Genomic DNA, 23164 nt, shown 5'->3' with positions numbered 1-23164 from the left:
ATTTGCCAGCAACTTGACTTCTGTCACTATAAAGAGCTACAGAATATCCAGAGTGCTTTCAAACCAAGAATAAACAAGCTTAAATCATAAGGGGTTGCCTTAAGCACTTATGTTAACATTAATGACTCACCTGACTTTCCTTGGGGGTAGCTAAGAATTCCACATTTGAGACACATAATAAGCAAAAGATTTTGCCCCCCAGAGGGTTTGGCCAGCACATGAGGTTCAGATGGGATTTCAGCTGTTAATCCCTTGTTAAAGCAGAAACACCATCATGTCAAACCTAACCAGTTACAGTAATGACTTGTAAGTAACTGCAAGCAATAATAATAGCAACAGTAAAGCTCAGCCTTGAAGTCCTAGATTGGACTTCAAGTCTGAATTCAAATTCTGCCTTATTAGTTCTACTTATGGGGTAGTCATTTAACCCTTCAGACCTTCAGGTTCCCTTTTTGTAAAGTAGTGTTTAAATGAAACCAATTGCTTTGGAAATTCTATTAATCTGCAGCAGAATGTTTTCTGACTTACTGGGTTGCAAAGCTAAAAGTGCTACATAAATGTGAGGAGTTATTATTGTTATTAGAATTGTGTGCTGTACTACCTCTGGTCTATCGCAGTCTTCCCCTTCATAGATTTTCTAACCATGTATCAAAGACAGTAAGTGTGACTGGGAGACTACTTGTCTCTCTGGATTAAGTATAATAGGAAATAGGCCCTGTCTATGTTCATATGAATGAAGGTATGCCCCAGGGGTGGGGGAGATGGGGAGGGGTGAAACTAAATTCTCCCAGTTTTTGAAAATGGAAACCAGAAGCCATTGCCTAGTTTTCATAGAACTGAGTGGACTAATGAGAAATCATCAGTCACCAAGCATTAGTTAAATACCTACTATGTGTTAGGCACTAAAAATGATATAAATGATATATAAGTCATGGTCTCAACCTTCATGAAATTTAAAATATAGTTGGGATGAAAAGAACAGTAAGTGCTAAATTATGTGACAGGGTCTAGAAACTCCTTGTTGAGTCTAGGGTAAAATACAAACTCCTCAGCTTGGCATTTAAATTTCTCCACAATCTGGCACTGACCTACCTTTCCAAACTTATTTCTTGCATTCTACGTTCCAGCCAAACTGGCCTGCCTACTTACTGTTCCCCAAACTCAGTATTCCATCTCCTCCCTGTGCTTTTCCAGTCAGGCCCCCATGTCTGTAATGGACTCTTCACCTCCAGTTTTTAGAATCCTTAGCTTCAAAGCTCTGTTAGGCCAACCTCCTTCCTAAAGCTGTTCCTAATCCCCCTAGTTGCTGGTACTCTCTTTCTCCTCAAATTATCTCATATTTACTTACCTGTTTTACATATTGTATCTCTGATTATCACAGAAACTTCCTGAGGACAAGAATTATTGTTTTTGTATTCCTAGTGCCTAGCCCATAGCAGCAGGCACTAAGTAAATGTTTGTTGAATTGAATCAAAGAGAGAAAGTTCAGTGTTATATAGAATTGTGACACTGAGAGGAACCTCCAGCCTTCAGATAGGCACCATATGAGACGCTTTCTGAAGCAAACCAGCCAGTTTGAAGCTGCATAAACATGCCTTGTATGTAAAACTAGTTACACAGAGGAGTGTGGATGGTACATCGTCATCCTAATTGGCCTAAACATTGAAATAACAGACCAGCACCAATTTGGCAACCAGCTCTCCCCATCCTTATTATCCCATCTCCTAAACACATTGCAGGATGAAGAATCCCCACCTGAGGGCCAAACTGGCAGAGGTGTTGGAAGCAGTCATGCCACACCTAGACCAGACCCCCAATCCCCTGGTGTCCAGTGTGTTCCACCGTAAGCGCGTGTTCTGCAGCTATCCCCATGCAGCCCAGCTTGCTGAAGCGCTCATCAAAGTCTTTGTAGACATTGAGTTTACAGGTAAGCAACTGTGAATGGCCCTGACGCTGAGACCCTGAAAGCCTGGCAGATCTTTAGTGGAGGAGAAGGAAGTACTAGGGTACCAGACTTGATCAAATCAGAGTCAGTTAGACCCATGAGTCTATCTCATTAGTGCACACAGACCCTTCTTTTCCCTTATCTGGGTAAAACTGCAAAACTGCAGGAACAAAGATGACTTATTAACTGAGGTTCTTCCATTTTAACCGGCCTGTCTGCCTATTGGGTTTCAAGTGCTATCAGCTGGTATTCTCTTCCTTGCTTAGAATGAAGCCCCTTACTTGTGGCCAGATAGTTTGCCAGTAGTAACTCTTCCAAATAGTGGCATGTCTCAAGTTGTCGTTCAAGCCCTGTTTACAGGGAAGCTCCTACTCAGCAGTGATAGCACTACTGTGTCAAAGGCATTATAAGCATCAAGTTTTCCATTCTTGAGGCTAGGATGCAGTGTCATGTTATGACTTCCTGTCTTTCAGTGTTATCAGGAACCAGTTGGTCTCACGGTTGGGAGATGGAGTTCTAAGAAAGTGGGGACTGAATCGAACTTGATACAGATGTTAAATTTGGGGAAAGCTAGAAGTACACCTCCCCACCCTGTAATAATAGCTAGGAAAGTTAAAATTCTGAAGTTGAAGTCTACTACCATTTCTCCAGTCCCAGGAGAAATGCCCGGAAATATATCTCTGCAATGTATCTCTCCATTGAAGCTCCACCTGCACAACTAAGCTTGATGAGTGCCGTGTATTTGGATTTGGTGGTACTTATTTTCTTGGTTTTTGTTGTGCAGTTTGGCTGTTGTTTGAGCACCAGTTATGATAAAGATGCCTTGCTGAGCAGGGTGCTCTGTACGTCCATTGTCTGAGCTATGATAAGGAAATGAGCACACATCCCACCCTTGGTCTAGGCAGATGGTAATCTGAAAGCAGATACCACCAGGGAGCCTTGGCAGCTTTGGGAAAGGGGATTCCTACACCCCATCTCACTCTTGCCAAAACCCACACCATACTTGATTATTCTTTGTTCTGTTGCCTTTTTCCAGGAGACCCCCATCAGTTTGAGCAAAAGTTTAACTACCGTCGCCCCATGTATCCTATCTTAAGGTACATGTGGGGAACAGACCCCTATAGAGAAAGCATAAAGGTAAGGTAGTTGATGGCAAAATCAGTGTCCTTACATTTAAAAGACCCCTATGGTGCTGTGGTTTCATGCCAACATCTTTCTCTTGGGATGGGGTTTTCAGGGTCTAGCTGATTACGCCTCTGAAAATTTGGAGGCCATGAATCCCCCTCTCTTTCTCCGCTTCCTTAACCTGCTGATGAATGATGCTATCTTCCTATTGGATGAAGCCATACAGGTAAGAAGTTGATTTGACAGTGTCCATGTTATCAAATCATAAATTCATACCTTCTAATCAAAATAGAGCAACTTTGGGTTTCTTTAATAAAAGAAGGATCTGCTTCTCACACTGAGCTTGAAAGTGTACAAATGGAACCAGATAGTGTTATCTCACCTGATATGGGGTCATATACAGACTACCAAGTAGTTTTCCCCCACTTGGCCAAGATCAAGGGGCATTGAAGCCAACTGGGTAGGGGTGAGCTGCCTCAGCAAAGAGATTAAAAGATAGAATGCTGAACTGGACAAAGGGATATTGGTAGAATTAATTCATGGAGCTAGAGCTGCAAAATGAGAGAGCTTGGTTTAGGGTAGGTTTTTATGTGGGGAATCTCAAATTGTCAATATTCTTTATCTCCCAAATCTTGAGTGATAATGACAGGGTGGGATTCATAACTTTGTTGGAAACAGTTATATTGTTTAGGTTTTACAAAATATAAAACATAGTTTGCTATCCTTCAGCCCCTTGGGTATGATTAACCACAACCTAATGAAACTGCTTATTGCTACTATAAAAAACAGCCTTCATCCACTGAGCAAAACCTCTCTTCCCCAGGATGGGAGCAAGGGAGGACAATTTCCCAGAGGGATGGCAACCATTTAAACCTTGGGGATAGTCTGTTGGATTCATGTTGACCTCCTTGTTAATTAGCCATACCCACAGCTACTTATATGGAAACACCAATGATTGGTCTTGTGTTACTTTTTTCAAGCTGGTATTTTCAGATGAGGTTCTTTATAAACTCAGGAGAGTATTACATGCAGCTCTGCCTCCCAACAAGAGCCTCTATGACACAAAGGCAAAACATGGCATTTGCATACAGCTGTTTGTCATAGTGTTTGTTACAAGAGTATTAACAGAAACAGACTTCTAAATAAGTACATGGTCCTTCTTACAAACCTGAGAGCTTTCTTGATGACAGGAAGCTTCCTGATTATTTGTCTTCTCATTTTGGAAAAAGCAACAGATCTGGACTCAGAGGATCATGGTTCAAATGCTGACCTTGGGCAACTCAGCTTCCCTTGCTAATGGACTAGATGATCTCTGTGGTCCCTTACAGCTCTTAATCTATGATCTCTGATTCCTCACATTTGCCCAGGTGACCTAAGTCATTCATTTTCACCTCATATACAGTCTTATAGAAACTTAGAGTTAAGGGCACCTTCATGCTCTTCTTGTTCAACTCATATCTGAAGTCTCAGCTGCCTGATAAGTCGTCATCCAGCCTCCTTGTGAATACCCCCAATGGGGGAAAAACTTGCTATCTGTAAAATGAGGATCATAATGGCACCTAAGCCCCCCAATTCCCCCAGGATTGTATGAGATAATAATTGTAAAGCTCTTAGCACTGTGGGCACATGGTAACACAATATAATTGTTAGCTGTTATCATCATTATCATCTCCTGAAGTAACCCATTTCACTTGTCAGCAACTCGAGTTAGGAAACTTTTTCTTACACAGAGCTGAAATCTGTATTATTTCTTCCTGTTACTCAAACCCCATGATGAGATATATAGAATATCCCAAAAGTCTTAGTATAGTTTTAAGCTTAAAGACACCCCCTAGAGTACTATTTTTCCTTAGAAAATCTCATCTATACTGACTTATACTGAGTTTTTTGTTTTGCTTTTTCCCACCTCAGTTTCATTTTAAGCAGGTCCTTAAGGTATTTTCCCACCCTTGACTGTCTTTTTTTATTATCTAGCAAACTGTCATGTGCAAAATAGTCCTTTAGTGTCTGTTGAACTAAAGAAATTTAATTGAAGAATCTTGATTTCATCCCACTAATTGTTTCCACTTTATTTAGTACTTAAGCAAAATAAAGATTCAACAGATTGAGAGGGACCAAGGTGAATGGGATAGTTTGTCTCCAGAGGCCCGTCGAGAAAAAGAGGCCAGTCTGCAAATGTTTGGGCAATTGGCCCGATTCCACAACATCATGTCTAATGAAACCATTGGGACCTTGGCCTTTCTGACATCAGGTAAGAACAGGAAGATCTGCATACCTAAAAATTAAGGGTAGCAGCACTCAACTTTGTCAGGGGAACCTGGACAGCTGACCCTAGAGTTCTGATTGGCAGCATCTTTGATTCTAAGATTAGGCAGTGAGTCACTGAAGAATATTCATATCAGGCTTGTTGGGCAAATGATTTGATCAAGCTTTTGATCAAACTTAATTCAAGGTCTGTTTTCACTTTATTGGGTTTTTGTGCAATTGGCTTTGGATATAAAGAGCTTGAGGGGGCAGCTGGGTGGTGCAGTGGATAAAGCACCAGTCCTGGATTCAGGAGGACCTGAGTTCAAATCTGGCCTCAGACACTTGACACTTACTAGCTGTGTGACCCTGGGCAAGTCACTTAACCCTCATTGCCCAGCAAAAAATAAAATAAAATAAAAGCTTGAGCCCTCCTGTGAGTAGACTAAATGCATAAAAAATCCCTAAGGAATTCCATATGGAATATGAAATCCCTCTTCTCCTTCACTGCAACCTCACCCCCATGGAGAAATACCTGTCCTGCCCACAGGTAGTAAACAATTACTAATAGTTTGACTTCTTTGTGAACTATCCATTTATGTTCCAGAGATCAAGTCCCTCTTTGTACACCCCTTCCTGGCTGAACGAATCATCTCTATGCTAAACTACTTCCTTCAGCACCTGGTTGGTCCTAAGATGGGAGCCTTAAAGGTCAAGGACTTCAGTGAATTTGACTTCAAACCCCAGCAGCTTGTTTCAGACATCTGCAACATCTACTTAAACCTTGGGTACATAAAAGTGGATCTTTTTAGATCAGAGACAAGGCTGATAAGATTTTTTGTAATGTAATCCTGGTTGTGGGGTGGCAGAGTGGTCATTTTATGGAGATATATAAATATAAGGATATGTAAATCATGGTGTCCTAATCTCTTTAAAAGCATGTTTTCAGAATTTAAACTTTATCCTAATGAGATTTAGTATAATATGTGGAGCATTCTTTGGGGTGATAAATGTTATGCTCACCCTGTGTAGAAATAAATTTGAGAGATTCTGGATTAAAAGGAAAAATAAATATAATTTTTAAGCCTATAGGAAAGAACTCATTAGGCTTTTCACCCAAAATGTTGCATGCAATCTTTCTATATCAAATGTACAATCATGTCTTATAAGGGATAGGCAACGTTTTCTGAACCACAGCATACATCTGCTTTGTTTGACATATTCTCTCCCATATGGTTTCTCTCTGATGCCGGCCATCCAGTGATGAGGAGAATTTCTGTGCTACTGTGCCCAAAGATGGACGATCTTATTCCCCAATGCTATTTGCTCAGACAGTCCGAGTCCTGAAGAAAATAAACAAGCCTGGAAATATGATTGTGGCTTTCAGCAACCTGGCAGAGAAGATCAAGGTAAACCAAAGAAACACCACTGTGTGACTGCTTAGCATCCTGTGCTCAAACCAGCCTGCTACTTCACTACTCTGTGTCACCAAAAAAAGGTGCTTTGAAGAAGTATGAAGGTGTATAAAAATAACTATATCATAGGTTAACCAGTGATTTGATGTACCCTCTTCCTATTAATTTCATTTGTTTGACATGCTCAAGTAGAAACTTCATTGATTTTTAAGACCCTGCTATAGGAAGAGAGGAATGTAAAAATACATTCATTTTTCTTCCCAAGGGTGGTTTGTGGGGGGAAAGGTGGGAGGTGCTTAAGAACTATTGAGACTGAACTCCCCCACCCAGCTGTGTTTTGCTGCCATTAATCCATTCCCTATAGATCTAGTTAGTACTCTTGGCTGATTTACATTCTTAAATTTCTGCATTGTTTAAAGCTAAAATAGTTCACTGTTCACATAAAGCAGGGCTCCATTAGCAATTATGCTGTTTCACAGAAGGTAAAACTGAAATAGAAATGACTAAGGGGTATGAACTTTTGCAATGAAGAAACTGGAACCCAACTATTCTTATACCCAACCTATTCAGTGCTTTACCTTTTTAGAGACATCATTCCTTTTTCTTGATTGAACCACTTATTCATTGAATGAGGCTGTCTTTGTGCTTAGAGCCTGAACAATGTACTGGGCTAGTAAAAAAATCAAATGATGATAAAGCCAAGTTTAAACTGCTTATGATGAGTGACCATCAACAGCTGTATTTCCATATGTAAAATTTGACTACTCTTGTGGTTTCTCTACCTAAAACCAGAAATAGCTTTTCATATCCATATTCAGCCTACATGGGAGATACTGTAACTATGCAAATGACAACCTTATCTGAATTCTGGCATTTAGAACACGTGGAGGAAAAGAAAACATTCTTTTCTATTGTGGTGTTTGACCTTTTCATATCAACATTTGAAACTCATTTTCAGCCAACATGAATTTTGGTTTGGGGGCAAAACTCATCTTGCTTGTTTCTGCTCAAATGTTCATGATACCTTCTTAGTGAAAAAAATAAACATTAGACTCACTTGGCAGTGCTAAAAGTAGTTCATGATTTGAGTGTTCAGGCATAGCCATTGAATCTTCCATAATCAGTGGCTTTGGAAATCCAGCACTAACCACATGGTTTACTGCTTTCAGTCTCTTGCAGATCTTCAGCAACAAGAAGAAGAGACCTATGCAGATGCCTGTGATGAGTTTCTAGATCCCATTATGAGCACACTGATGTCAGACCCTGTGATGCTGCCATCTTCAAGAGTCACTGTGGATAGGTCCACAATAGCCAGGCATCTGCTCAGGTATTTAGATTCTAAAACCAAACAAACCTTGAGAGCAGAAACCATGTATTTTATTTCATTGGTATGATCCCTTTCCTAAGCACTGAGCATAGAGCTGTGAATATAATAAGTACTCTCTATATTTATTAACTAATTAATCTCTCTGGATAGGTAAGAGAAATTTAATATCCCAAACTAGGCACCCCATTCAGAAATGCTTGCTCATGACACATATAAGAGATGATTCAATGGAGAGTAGGAGGAAGTCTCAGGGAATTGATGAGGTTATAAAAACAGAGAAATGAACATCAATAGAATTATTTTTAAAGGCAGACCTGAGTCACCATCTAACACATACACAGACCAGGACCCTGAGCAAGTCACTTAACTTCTGGCTAAGACTATAAGGTGCAGGATAGTGATTGATTTGCATTTTGTAGAGAGCATTTCCTCACAAGAAGTTTTCTAAACCAATGATATCATAGGTCAGGAGCAAGAAAAAGAAAGCCACACCATGACAGGTGATATTGGGTACTACTAGGTAGTACTTTTTCCTGTTTTTGTAAGAACTTTAATATTATAATAGGTTTGAGAAGCAGAGAGAACTCTTAGCATCCCACAAAAATTATTATAAGCCTTTCCTTCTCTTTCTCCTCTTCTCTAGTTGGCCAACATAACTCAGTAATAGTGTGGATCAAGTAGATATTTACAAAGTCTCTATTTTAGGATCATTACTCACATGGTAACTCAGTCTTTATAACTTTTAAGAATCTATCATATTGAAACCACTAGCAGCTCCATACAAATAGTTTGGATATAGGTGTCTCTAATAGTCAGACACAACTGAAAAACACCTCAACAACAAAAAGCCTCAGGGCAACCTAAAGTTTGAGTGCTGAAAGATGGGATTTAAAGCTTCTATCATCAACTAAGTATCACATCTGGGAAGAGGGAAGGGAAGACAAAGGAAAGGAAGCATTTATATAACACCTACTCTGTCAGGCACTGTGCTAAGTGCTTTATAGATGCCATCTCATTTGACCCTCACAACAACCCTAGGCAGTAGGTAACTATTACTATCTCCATTTTACAGTTTAGAAAACTGAGGCAAACAGAGGTTAAATGACTTGTCCAGAGTCACATAGCTAGTGTCTGAGAACAGATTTTAACTCAGATCTTCCTGACCCCAGGCTCAGCACTCTATCCACTATACCATTTGTTTATACTTTTTCAGAGGCTATGGAAAAGAAACTAATTTATACCAGAAGACTTCCCTGGAGGTTCCTTCCAGACAGATGGATGGTACAATGGATAGAGTGCTGGACCCTAAGTCAGGGAGACCTAAGTTCAAATTAGGCCTCAAGATATTTACTACCTGTGTGATCCTGAGCAAGTCAACTAACCTGTGTGCCTTAGTTTGCTCATCTTTAAAATATAAATAGCATCTACCTCCCATGATGGTTGTAAGGATAAAATGAAATATTTGTTAAGGACTTTATAAACTTTAAAATGCTAGCTATTTTGGAGCAAAAGGTCATGAACCCTTTTGGAACTCTAATGAAGCCTGTAGACTCTTTCTCAAAATAATATCTTTAAATGTACAAAATAAAGATAATAATTTTTCTCCCATCCAAGTTCACGGACCCTCTGAAATTCATGGATCCCAGGTAAAGAACACCTGCTCTATAGTCTCTAATTTTCTTTATCTCAGCCCTTCCCAAAAACAAAATGAGCATTTCAGAGAGTAGGTTGACTTGTATGCTCAAAGTAACACAGTCACTGATTTTGCTTAATCAAAAGTGAGGGTCTATCTAATAATGCTTGTCTCAATGACCTACAGTGTTAGACATTGTTACAGTAAATTTCTTTCTTCCTTCTCTTTATCCCAGTGATCAGACTGATCCCTTTAACCGTAGCCCCCTAACTATGGACCAGATCCGGCCAAACACAGAACTGAAAGAGAAAATCCAACGGTGGCTTGCAGAGAGGAAATTACAGAAGGAACAACTTGAGTAAATACTGTGAATTTAACAAACCAAAAGCCAACCCCAAGAATGTGTATAAATAATATAGTCTATTAGTCTCTGTCCCCCCTCCTGTTCCCCTCATCCATTGACTCTCCATCCTCCCCGTAAACACCTTTCTTTCACTCCTGTTTTCCCTTCTCTTTTCTTTCTTATTCCCCACCTTTCCCTTTCCCCTATTCCTCTCCCTCCCCCAATCCCCAGTCTCTCTTCCCTCTCTTCTCTTTCTTCCATTCCCTCAAATGGAGAATTGCTGTTGCACAGATAATGGTAGTTATTTCTCCAAGAACTTTCAAATCTGTGCTCCCCTGGCTGGCTGATAATTATTGGTTTATGTGACATCTCCAAGTGTAGAAAGTCGCCAACTTTCACCTTTTTGTTTCCTCTTCCTCTTTTTTCCCCCTTCAACTTAGACTAATAATAACAGCTTTACTAAAGCTTTCTGGTAGTCTCAATATGGGAGAGGCTAATTCCTTATTGTGTTTCTCTTAAGTACTGGCTACTTACCAGGCAAATTGCTCATTATTTTTGTTATTCACTGATATTAAGGACTTGATGTCACATATTTCGGTGGCAATTGGTATCACCAAAAAAATATTTTGGCCAGACCCCTATCAGATTCCATAAGCTGGACTTCAGCCTTTCTCCTTATTACAGCTCTGTGATGTTATTGCTACTTTTGTTAGATAATAACAAAATTTAATGTGAATAAAATGCCTTGATGTTTGCAGAGGCTTTTTAAAAGGTGATGGACAAGATAGAAAGAGGTTATCTTATGCAATTTCTGTCAGAAGCCATGAGTTTGTGTGGTCTTGGTGTTTGTTATTTTGGAATGGTACCCAGGGATACCATCTTATCCAAACACTCCCCTGTGGGGAGCCCTTTCCAATTATAAGATTTAACACTATGATATTTTTATGAAGATTAGTGGGACATAGCAGCAGCTTTGACACTTCTAGTCTGTATATCCTGGGGTAAGGGCATAGCAGTGCCTATTTAGAGGAAGGCAAGTGTCCACTGATTCCTCTGGCATCTGCAAAAACAAAAAACAACAACCAAAAAAACCATAACTGCCGGGACTAGAATTAAGTAGGAGAAAGTGTGACAAGTTGTATTATGACTAGGGTCCTTTCCTTTCTCTGTTATTTGAAATCACTAATATCCAGCCAACAGCTGTCTTGGTCAATGCAGAATCTGTATCTCAGTGTATGTATTATTTAGGTGCAGTATAAACTATATACCAATTTATATTGTGCCTTTTGCATGATTATATGTGTGCAGTGTAGTGTGTAGACACATTTTCTGACACTTTCATTCTATCTAAATAAGAGTCTTAGATTGTAAAGTATGTATATTAATGTATATTTGGGCCTGTAGCCAGAGGATCTGACAAAGCTGGCCTCAGCCCAGCTCTGGATTCGAACTTAACAAAGAAGTAACTTGGGGGGGGAGCCTTGGCCCCATACATTTTGCATATTTGTCATTGAATTTCAGTCTTATCCTCTTTAGGATGGATGGGCTGTGATAAACAGGCGGGCCACACTTATTGAGTTTTATAAGTTAAGTTCTCCATTTATGTGCTGGAAAAGGCATCATAGTGTTCAAAACCTTTCCTTCCCTCAAGGACTGTTTTTATATGTATTATACCTGTAAACCTAGAAATTCCATAACTGAAAATTAATTTAACATGTTTAAATGTTTTTATAGGAAGTAAGGAGCATTAGTCCTTGATTTAATGTACATTAGAATGGGCTGTGACCTTTTTAAAATGAGTTGGTAAAGGTCTCTAGACAAATGTCCATTGAGAGTAGTTCTAATAGGTTATCACTGTCCTAGTGTTTGTCTCATATGGAAAGCCATAAATCAGATGGGCCAGAGAGGGTGTACCTAGATTATGTGAGGTGGCTATCACATGCTGCCTTGGTTTTACGTGATCTGGGAACCCAGAATTCTTTCACCAATGCCACAATATGTTTTGAATTGCTCCAAGATTTGTTTGTTACCTTGTCATGTGCTTCACTTCAAACCCATTACCCTGTAACATTCTGAAAATGAATTGTATACAGTACCAAGGCATCTAGCTACTTATATGTCTCTTACACATACACTTAGAATGTAAAGAAAACAAAGACCAGAGATTTACAGGGAAAACTGATGGATGAATTTGAGCAACAAAACCTCAAAAGTCAGCTGTCCCCAGCAGCTTTCTAGATAACCTCTATGCTGCCTCTAGTATATGTATCTGTTGTATTTCTTTCTCTGTGTGGCCTTTAGATTGTAAGCCTTTCTTGGCAAGCTTTTAAAAATCTTCTTTCTTGAAAATCTACATGTATGGCTGAAGCACTATGTAAGTGATAGTGCCTAAAAACCTGCTGCTGAATTTCCTTAAATTAACATCACAATCCAACAGAATGGAAGAAGTATGTCATTTAAGGGTACCCCTTGGTGGTGAAGCCATTGCTCCCTGTGCCTTTCTCACAATGAGTTGAATTAAGGGCACCTATGAAATAAATGTTTTCAAATTACCATCTTCATATAGGGTATAAATGAAGCTTAAGGAGATGGTTCCAAACTCAGAAGCAATTCTTTAAATTTATATCTTTAAGGGTCTTAAAAGAGGTTTCTTAAAGCATTGGAACATTTGATGAGAAAACGAAGACTAATCAGTTTCAACACTGCTCATAACTTTCCAAGAGTGATATTAAAATTGAATATTTAGTAGGCTTTATCAAGTAGTACTAGTGTTTGGGTTTTTTTTTTAAATACAGTTCTTAACGTGTGTGTGAAATCGAAGGAACATTTCCATCTTTGCAGCTGGCAGCTGTAATTTTTTTTTAAGTTGAAGGTGTCAAACTGTACCAGGGCTGTTCTGCTTTGTCTGATCTGGTTGCTGAGTAGCCATTACACAAGCTCTTCAGGTGCTTTGGCAACCCTGAGGCTAGTACTGCATTGTGTTGCAGTATCACGTGAAGAAATAATCCGCAGGACCCAGCTATTAAATAGGAAATGAATCCGAAGAAGAAACGTGGAGAATCAGAAAGTTTTGCCATTGAAATAAATTTAGTCATCCAAATTGTATGTGGAAAGGTTCCCTGAAGGTCACCGCTTGTCAGCTTTTGCCTAGGGTGTTTGTGCAGAACTTGTATTTAATAAATAACTGCCTAGAGCCACAGCCACACTTCCCTCTCTTTATTTCAGCCTTCCGTACTAGAGGTGGATCCGGGCACATCGCGTGACACCACCCCACGCCGGGAGGGCTGCCAGGCAGGCTCTGAGCCGGGGAGGGGGCCGGCGGCGCGCGGCCGGGAGCCAGGCCATGCAACGGGGAAGAGAAGGGAACCAAGAAGAATGCGGGCGGTGGGGGGGGGGGGGGGGTGTTTATGAGCCTAAGCGCCCGACTGCAGCCATGACGCCGCGGGCGCATTGCGGCCCTCCAACAGACGTTTTCCGCCCCATGAGGCCGGTTTAGAAATCTGGTCCCTCTAGTGTTCGACATGAGGAAACCTCTTCCGAGGGTGTGGGGACGAGCCCAAGGTCACACACAGAGAGTCAGGGTCAGAATCTGGACTAGAGCCCGGCGCGCCTTTCTCGACTCAGGGTTCACTCTTAACCGGAATACCAGCCCAAGGACAAGTTACGACTCGCACCTCCGGGAGGCGGGGACCAGGGCACCAGCTAGCCAGGCCCGGGGTGGGGGTGGGGGCGGGAACGGGGGAGTGCGTGCGCAATGCAAAGTCCACGCTCTTCTTCAACGCACGCGCTTTTCCTGACTTCCGCAACCCGTTCCGTCAGTTCCGAGGTCCTAACCAAGGTTGTCTAAGTAATCGCCTGTTTGGGTTTTTCTTTAATGTGTTCCCCGACGCCTCAGAGAGGCACACATAATACAAAAAAAATTTTTTTCATGCATTTTATCATCTCTTTGGGTCCACTCTCTCTGAGGTTATTGAGTTAAAAGTGCCCCGCCATAAGAACCCTAGAGTCGAGGCGCGCCTTGGTCATCCTACTTCGGGAAGGGAAGGAGGGGTCCCGGGATTTGGGTCCTTCCGGAGGGTGACATTCAGCCGAGAGCCTGCGGCGGGCCTGAGTGAGGGTCGGTCCAGACCAGCAGTGTGCTCCTCCGTTCGCCCCCGCCATGGCCCAGCTGATCCGCAATGCCATCGAGAAGGCCCCGGTCCTGCTAAACGGTGAGCGGACTTTTGTCTTGTCTCATGCCATGACCGGTCTGACTGGGCTGGAGAGGCCGGGAAGGGCGGGCGCGGGGTGGGGGTAGAGGGTGCTGAGGCCCTCCGGCTGCCCCGCGGCCTATCCCGTCCCGTCCCGCCCGGCCAGGGCATTCGCCTTTCCTCTTCAGGACTCCTTGGTTGCGGGCTCCATTTCTGCCGTGGTCCGAGAGGACGTGAGCGGCCTCGTTTCAGTCCTTAGCTTGTCGTGGATAGAGGCCGAATGTGAAGCTCTCGTGGTCTGCCCCGAGCACCCACTTTACCTGTCTCTGCTTTTGCGGCTAGGGCCGTAGAGGGGACATCTGAACCCCTCTGGTTTGGAGGCACCTTGGAGCAAAGGGGAAACTGGCTGCAGAGAGGCGGGCATCGCTACCCCCACCCTCGAGAACCCGGCGGCGTTCCACGAAGTGCTTTGAAACACAGAATTTATGTTCTGCCTCTATCTTCCCTGGGGGGCTTTTTTGAAGTTGTAAAATCTAGGCAAGAACAGGAGAAGAATTGAGCTCGGTGAAAACGCGCTGGAGGCCTGGGACATCGTGGTGTAGGGGAAAGACCGGAAAGATCTGGTTCTGACACTAGTTTTGTGTCTTTAGACCCCTTACTTACCCTTTCTAAGTTTCCAATTAAGTGGTTATAATAGTTCTTTGCCTTCTGTATCTTAAGGTTGTTGTCAGTAAAGTGATTCGTTAAACCATAAGGCACTATTTAAGTGTGAATTGATGCCATCCAGACTGGCTGAGTGATAGAACATTCTACTGGAGTTGCATAACTGGCACCCATCTGCTAATTTTTTTTAATGGGGGGGGCGAGGATAGTGAGGGTTAAGTGACTTGCCCAAGGTCACACAGCTAGTGTCAACTGTCTGAGGCCGGAATTGAACTCAGGTCCTTCTGAATCCAGGGCTGGTGCTTTATCCACTGCACCACCTAGCTGCCCCCATCTGCTAATTTTTTAATTATTCGTGTTATCCACTAAATGAACCTTTATTTGGTCAACCAGTATTTATCGAGTTCCTACTGTGGATAGACCATTCTTAGTTTTATTCAGGCAGATATTCCTCGAGTGACTCTAGTTGTATGACGATTTCTACTTCTGTTAAGTGCTTAGTTTATGCAAGGGATTGCTAAAGAGCTCTACATTCTCTTCCAGGTCTAAATCTACAATCCTAAATAACAGTTCTCTAGGATCTATCAATTAGGGCTGTTTTGCAACGTCTCTCTTTTAAATGAGACCCTAAGTAGTCACATAGCTAATAAGTGTTACAGCCAGAATTAGAACCGTTATATCTCCTGACTCCACCTCTAGAACTCTTCCATTGTGGGGGATATAAGGAGAAATGTGAACTTATTTAAAAATAAATACTTTTGAACTCTGTACCTGGCACAGTCTAATTCGCTTGCATTACTTCCACCACTACCTAACCCCTCCTTAGTAGTAAACTAGTTTTATTCTTTGTCCTTTTCTCATGCAGGTTCTAAAAGGGACAGTGCCAAACTTGGAAATGCCATAGAAAACAACCTCTTTACCAACAAAACATTGATAAATAAAGGTTTTTTTCTTTTTTTTTTCAGGGCAGTGAGAGTTAAGTGACTTGCCCAGGGTCACACAGCTAGTTAGTGTTGTGTCTGAGGGTTGATCTGAACTCAGGTCCTTCTGAATCCAGGGCCAGTGCTTTTTCCACTGCACCACCTAGCTTTTCCTCTCCGTTTTGCCAATGAAACAACCATGTTTGTGAAATGCTGTTTAACCAAGATAACTCTAACATTTGGATATCAGTTAAACATATCCTCATTCAAGCACGGGTCTACCAAAATAGAAAGTAAATAGTATTTTCATATATGTATTAGCTTTTACATTTAGTGGATTACCAGGGAGCATTCCTTTTGGGATCTAAGATGTTTTTCATCTTAATCCAGCCAAAATAGAATGAAAATAAATAGCAAAAATATCATTATACATTTTCAAGTAAAACACAAATAAATTTTAGCATTATTAGCATCATTACTTGCTTGCATTAACATGGATAATAAAGAGAGGTATCCTTTTACTTCTAAAAGTTAGAGAAAAAGAGGGATTAGTGAAGTCAATAACAAAATAGACATTGAATTCAATCTAACAATTAGTCCAGTTCGTGCGTTTTGAAAGTTAAAAGTCTGTTGGTTATATTATTTTAACTTAATCTTAGTGAATCTTACAGAACATAATTTCATAGCCATCAAACTTCTCCAGTGATTAAGTATTTGAGAAATTGGTTCTTAGTATGGTGGGAAACCTGTGAATATATACATAAAGCATCTGATTTTGTTGGTGTGGATACTTTTACATCAGATGGATTACAACTCCTGTATAACTTAGAAGATCTCACCATTTGTGATCAGCCTTTCTAGATTTGATTAGGTTGATCCTCAGACAACAATGTACAGGCTTGTATTCTGCCCTTTCAGCTTAGTAGGAACTGCCAGCGCTTCTGCATTGAGTACTTTAGGTTCACCTCCACATTCCATAAGGTATCAGAGTAGAAAACTTAATTAGAAAACTCTTAACCCTTTCTATCCATGTTCTCACCTCTAAACCGCCGCCCCCCCCCCCCCTACTCCCAGTCAAAAAAAAAAAAACGGAAGGGAAAGAAGACAGAAAAAAACCTAGTTTCTAGTTGAAGTTTGGTCACTAATGAGCTCTCTAACCTTTTTTTGTTTTAACCTCTTCTGTACAATCAGAGGTTCTAATCAACAAGCATACATTAAAATAAACCCTTACTGTTGTATCAGGCACTGTGCTAAGTGATGACTAAATGATTTCTAAAGACCCAGCCTTTAAATTCTGTTTTTGTCTTAGTTTTTTAAACCATTGGGAAAGTGTCACTAAACTTACATTTGAACTAGTTTTTTAAATTATTGTCTTGAAAAAAAAAACATTCATTTTTCTTGCAAAATAGGATGATAGGGGCAGCTAGGTGGCGCAGTGGATAAAGCACCAGCCCTGGATTCAGGAGGACCTAGTTCAAATGCGGCCTCAAGACATTTGACACGTACTAGCTATGTGACCCTGGACAAGTCACTTAACCCTCATTGCCCTGGAAAAAAAAAAAGAGAGAGAGAGAAACTGTCACACATTAGCTGTATAACTTTGTATGAGTCATTGAACCTCTGAGCATCAAGTGACTCCTAATATAAAAATTTCTTCCATTGTTCTTTCTCTAAAGAGTAGGTTTAATAGAACAGTTCTAGGGAGAACTGCCTAGGTTTGAACACCATTGTGAACATGTAGGCTCATTGCTGATTTAAATAAAAAGGTGACAAGTTACATAGTTGAGAAACCCCCCAACCCCACCCCCCCCCACCCCGCCCCCAGAGCAGACACTAGAAGCACTAATAGGTCATAAGAGTTCACACTTTGGTGATAGATAGATGGATGGGGAGGAGCTCAATGAGGGAAGAAGAACCCAACAGTTTAGACCTCTAATCTTGCTTGTTGCCAGAGCTCAGAGGAAAGAGCTAGAGTTAAGCTTTCTGAGTTGACTCTCCTTGGAGAAAGGACCAGAAGGTTTGGGCAATTTAACTGACCTAGTGATTGTCAAATGTGGCCATAGCTTCTGCAACAAGTATCTTAGCTGTTGGAAGCCCCATACCAGTAACCTGCCCAATTTGCAAGTCAGTCCTTTAATTTGAAGACTTTTTGTGCAGTAGGAGGCTGCAGGATCTGGCTGTCCTCAAGATGCTTAGCCCTCACTTACTGCAGACCATCAGGGACCTGAGCACCTATGACAAACATGGAAAAGAGACCTGTGAGGAGGACCACAGACCCTTGTGTGGGCCTTGCTTTTTAAGCACAGAACACAAGAAGCACAAAGTCCTTCCTTTGGAAAAGGCTGCTTGGTCAGTGCGTGGAGAAGTTCCAAGAAAAATGGACTCTTAAAGAGTAACAAGCAGCAATTTGAAATGGAATTGAAATTCGAGAAAACAAGAGAAGCCCAGTGGAAAGTGGAGGGCCAGACTCTCAAAGAGCTGGTTGTACCTGAAGATGAGAAAATGTACCAGTTCTTTTTGGAGGAAGAAAAACTACGATTACAAAGACTGGATAAGGAAGCAAGAATCAACTTGGCTTCTAAGGAGATCAAGGACAGCCAGTCCCAAAAGGTCCTCCATCAACCAATGAACTCAGAGCTGCAGCCTGTGGAAATGCTCAAGTTGGAGGGTCAAGCTATGATGGAAGTGGTTAAGTCTCAATTTCAGAAAAGTCACCAGTTTTTGTCAGAGGAAAAACAGCTACATCTACAAAGACTAGACCAATAGGTAAAAGACAACTTGGCAAAGTTTGAGGAGAGCAAGGCGAAAATGACCCAACAAATCCACTATCTGGAAATGGTGATGTCAGAAATAGATAAAACTCTGGATAAGCTTCCCACTGATATGCTCCAGGATGTGAAAGCCACATTGGAAAGGAATGAGGAGCTACTTCTTCAAAATCCAGTGGTTGCTTCACCCAGATGGACCATGTTCCCCATCACTGGCATGACAGAAATGCTGCTGACTTTCCACAGGGATATCACTCTGGATCCCGAAACTGCCAATCCTCCTCTCATCCTGTCTGATGATCTGAAGATTGTTGAATATGTTTCTGACCCACAGGATGTGCCTAACAACCCCAAAAGATTTGACTTTGCTCTCTGTGTCTTGGCTACCCAGAGCTTCACCTCAGGGAAACACTATTGGGAAGTCGAGGTGGGGAATAAAAAAGAGTGGAAAGTGGGCATCTGCAGAGAATCAATCAGAAGGAAGGGCCATGTCCGCAAGTTCCCTGGGAATACACGTACCTTTGTAGCCTCCACATTTGAAAATGACTTTTTCCTCTGGTACTCACATAATAATATTATTGTGAACCAACCTGTTCATAAAGTGGGCATTTTCCTTGATTATGAGAGAGGCCATATAGCATTTTACAATGCTACAGATGGAATGCTAATCTACAGTCCCCCAAATGATAGTTTTCAAGGGGCTCTTCTTCCTTGCTTCTTCCCTTGCTTTCCAAAGGGAAAAGGCAACTCTGGACATATCTGTCCCAGGAGTAACTAGCAGAATGCTCTGAAAGATAAGAATTTCCAAAATGAGATTCTAAATTTGCGCCACTAAATACAACCCCTACAATGACTGCATTCTTGAGAACCACATTGAGTATATCAGTAAAGTTCTGTATCATTATCAAAATGAAATTTTTTAAATTGTCTTATCCAAATGACGTTTGTTTTAGTTATTCTCCTTTGTTGGCCAACATGAGGTCTTTTCTACATCATTTCTCTGCATTATTTTGTATCTCCTTAAACATTTACATGTTATACTGTCCCAATAAAAAAGGGATACATATATCATAGGGTCATAGATTTAGAACTAGAAGGGCCCTTAGAGTGTCACCCAGTCCATTCCCTTCATTTTGTGAATGAAGAAACTGAGGACTAAAGAGTTTGACATGTACCCAAGGCTATAGGTAGTAAGTGGCAGAACTGGGATTTGAACTATATCTTCTGACTATAAACCTAGCACTCTTTCCACTATACCATACTGCCTTCCAACGAATAAGTTCACAAGGAAGCCTTCTCAGTCAGATCTAATAGCAAATTTGCTAACAACGTAAAACTCAGTGTGCGTAAATTCCAATAGGCAGGAAGAAGGTACAAACAAGGGGTAATGCATCCTTGTACTTTATGTTCATAAATTATTTCGTTTTATTATTGTGATGCTTTTTTCATTCAAAAAAAGCAATCTTACTATCACTACTGCTACAGTTCTTGGGGGGGGGGAGACAGTGAGGGTTAAGTGACTTGCCCAGGGTCACACAGCTAGTTAAGTGTCAAGTGTCTGAGGTCAAATTTGAATCCAGGGCTGACACTTTATCCACTGCGTCACCTAGCTGCCCCTACAGTTCTTTAACTACCTTACCTTGATGTAAATAGTTTTGGTTAAATCAGAAGAGGACAAATTTTTCTTGAATTGTTAACAGAAATGTCTGAGGACATTTTGTCTTTGTAAATACTACATTCTTCATCCTGGCTACTGCAGGCTTTTGCAGTATTGTTTCTACTGCTTTTGAAGGAGGAGCAGCTGTGCTTTTGTTAAAGAAAGGTTTAATCTAGCACATATTGATAATAGATACTAAAAATGGATGCTAATTGGTATAATTCCATTTGGATCAAGTTATCCATGCCAAATATTGTGACAGGTTTTAAATCTGATTCTGAATGTGCTATTCTTCCCCCCACCACCCACTCCTGTCCAGTCTCTACTAAGTATTTATAAAATTGCTGTTACTTCCTTAATTTATAGGACCAACATGCACAAGCTACGCAGTTAGATGGATTTGCTGTTCACAAACCAGGCAATGGCACTAGCTTCTAACTAGTGAAGTCCTAGCATAATAAGTTGTGCTTAAAGGCTTCCTGCCTGATTGAACTTCCCCTGTGACACAGGTGTTAGGCATCTTTAATAGCTGCTTGTTACCAGGGAGCAGCTTTGACTCTTCATACAGGGTGCACATTTGGTACAAGCAGTGAATGAATGTGATGCATGAATAAATATTTGTGTCCAGCCCACACATCTGCTTCTTTCAGTCTCCAGTGAGTTCATCCTGGTTTGGGGTTTTTGTGTTGTTTTTTTCCAGCTGCTGCAACTTATTCGAAGCCTCGATTGGTCACATTTTGGCACTATGCCAAGGTTGAGCTGGTTCCTCCAAGTCCTACTGAGATCCCCAGAGCCATTGAGAGTCTGAGAAAAATAATCACATCAGCTCGAACTGGTAGCTTCAAAAATCTCACAGTTAAGGTAACCAGGACTAAATGAAAATAGATGTGCATAACAAAATGTTTTCCCTTGAGATTTTTCTGATCATATTGATTAACATGTGTTTTCAAGCAAGACTAAATCCAACAGGATGTATGTAGAGGTTTGCTCTAACTTAACTGCTGCTAAAGATTTTCACCTTGCTAATTTTAATTTCTCCATCTGGATTGAGATCAATGTTCTGTGAAGTATCCTGGTTCCTTATTGACCCCATTCTGTAGCAAAGAACTGACATTTTGACTGGGCAGACAATGGTTACTTTTGCTGACTCTACATTTTTGTTCATCTCTAGCTCTGATACTCTCTCTAGTTCAAAAGGTCTGTTTGAATGTATGATAAGCAGGAAGCAGTGCTCTCCTGAAAGAAAAAAATCCAGACCTGGCAAACAAATAACACAGTATGAAGAAATATTAAATTGCATGAAGATAAAAATCTAAAAGCTAGAAGGATTGGAGCTAGGAATTCCAGGCTGTAGGATTCAAAGAGAATAAATTACTACTGAGCTGACAGACCCACATCCTGAAAAACTTGGTAATTTTTCAGACTCAAACTTGCAAGAAGCAATTGTAAATCTTTTTTTTTTAAAGTGAGGTAATTGGGGTTAAGTGACTTGCCCAGGGTCACACAGCTAGTAAGTGTCAAGTGTCTGAGGCTAGATTTGAACTCAGGTACTCCTGACTCCAGGGCCAGTGCTCTATCCACTGCGCCACCTAGCTGCCCCAGCAATTGTAAATCTAATGTTAAATAAAAGAAGTCTCAGCCATTTTCCCAAAGAATAGGAAAGGAAAAGTCTGTAATTCAGTATGAAAATGGTGTCATGTATTTCTTGTGCTTTAGAATTTAACTTGTGTCTACATGAGAAAGTGCTTTTGAGGAACTCGTTTAACCATCTGCTATTAAAGAGAAAAAAATAGAAAAGACAGGTTGAGCTATCCTTGACTAAAATTAAGGGGCTAGCAACAGAATGTTTGGGAATTTTCTTGGGCCAGATAATTGTGAAATAAATGGTATCTGTCCAAGAGACAATTCTCATCCTTTAATATTTTCTTAAACCAGACAGAAGTGTCTGGAAACTTGTTTTCCTGTAGCTTATCCTTCCATAGGAATGGCAAATCTCAGTGTTCCAACTATTTCTAGGATATGTGGATAGTTCAGTACTCCTAAGTTGTCTCATAAACTAATAATGAAAGGGTTAAGTCAGCTCAGAGCTTTGAAGAATGCTTTGAAAGGGTTTTTTTTTGTTTTTTTTTAAAGTACAAGCCCTGGGCTACTTAGTTTTCTTAATTGAGAAATGCTCTCAGCAGTTGAATGAATTTAACTTGAGCTGGTAATTCTTAAATTGAATTGTCCTGGACTGAATAGTGTTCTTTTGGTCTTTGACACAAAAACTGATGGAGAATAATTAGAAGAACGGAGAAAGTATATACTTTAAATAAACTATGGTTGTTTTGTTTTGTTTTTCTCTTTCAGGAAGCTCTGCTAAATAGTTTGGTGGCCACTGAGGTGTGCATGTGGTTTTACGTTGGCGAGATCATAGGCAAGGGTGGCATCGTTGGATATAATGTTTGAAGACCAATTCTTAGCATCTGAGTGTTTGATTTATCCTTTGTTGTTCATGGAACAGATATGCCTAGACTTCTAAATAAAACAAGGAAATAATGTGGAATTTGGAATTTTCTCTGTCACATAGTATGGGGGGGGGCTAGTGGGGGTTTTTTCCCCTTAGTGTTTCTTTCCTTTCTTTCTGTGTCATTTGGGTATTCTTTTTGCCATAGTTATTACATCATCAACACAGATGTTTTTCAGTGCCTTTTCAACTCTGAAGAATGTAAGATACCTGCTTAATTTGCTGTTTGATTTCCCTATGCTGTATTTACTGACTAGAGTCCACTGGGTATATGTGAACAAGGAATTTTAGTTTAGGACCCAGATGTTTCAGAAAAGGGCATGACAAAAGTATTATAGTCGCAAAATTAGTGTTCAAAAAGTGCCATGATGTTTTTATTATAAAAAAATCTTTTTTCTATAATTATGAGAAGAATTCGGGTAGCTACT

The 23164-nt window shown here is 40.7% G+C and overlaps 2 protein-coding genes across 2 annotated transcripts in view; both read left to right on the top strand.

Annotated features, from left to right (window-relative positions):
- UBE4A (ubiquitination factor E4A) overlaps positions 1-13231 on the top strand; it is a 36631-nt gene extending 23400 nt beyond the window's left edge. Inside the window, 8 exon segments of the mRNA XM_043992717.1 lie at positions 1740-1927; positions 2982-3082; positions 3183-3296; positions 5147-5321; positions 5922-6102; positions 6576-6723; positions 7899-8056; positions 9925-13231. Of these exon segments, the coding sequence (XP_043848652.1) occupies positions 1740-1927; positions 2982-3082; positions 3183-3296; positions 5147-5321; positions 5922-6102; positions 6576-6723; positions 7899-8056; positions 9925-10051 (1192 nt within the window). The 3' untranslated portion in view covers positions 10052-13231.
- An 848-nt stretch (positions 13232-14079) lies between these two features.
- Positions 14080-22775, top strand: ATP5MG (ATP synthase membrane subunit g). The gene is made up of 3 exons (XM_043995920.1): positions 14080-14243; positions 20931-21091; positions 22580-22775. The coding sequence occupies exons 1-3, from the start codon at positions 14192-14194 to the stop codon at positions 22676-22678; spliced, it is 312 nt and encodes a 103-aa protein (XP_043851855.1). The 5' UTR covers positions 14080-14191; the 3' UTR covers positions 22679-22775.
- The last annotated feature ends 389 nt before the right edge of the window (positions 22776-23164 follow it).

The sequence above is a fragment of the Dromiciops gliroides genome, chromosome 3 (assembly GCF_019393635.1).
Source record: "Dromiciops gliroides isolate mDroGli1 chromosome 3, mDroGli1.pri, whole genome shotgun sequence".
In the NCBI taxonomy this organism is placed as follows: domain Eukaryota; kingdom Metazoa; phylum Chordata; class Mammalia; order Microbiotheria; family Microbiotheriidae; genus Dromiciops; species Dromiciops gliroides.
The sequence above is the reverse complement of the archived record's forward strand: the minus strand, read 5'-3'. Positions and strand labels throughout refer to the sequence as shown.

Excerpts from the sequence above, each read along its gene's own strand:
- ATP5MG (XM_043995920.1), top strand. The coding sequence starts at position 14,192 with ATGGCCCAGCTGATCCGCAATGCCATCGAGAAGGCCCCGGTCCTGCTA. Across the intron at positions 14,244-20,930 it reads GGCCCCGGTCCTGCTAAACG|CTGCTGCAACTTATTCGAAG; the intron begins GTGAGCGGACTT and ends GTTTTTTTCCAG. Across the intron at positions 21,092-22,579 it reads TCAAAAATCTCACAGTTAAG|GAAGCTCTGCTAAATAGTTT; the intron begins GTAACCAGGACT and ends TTTCTCTTTCAG.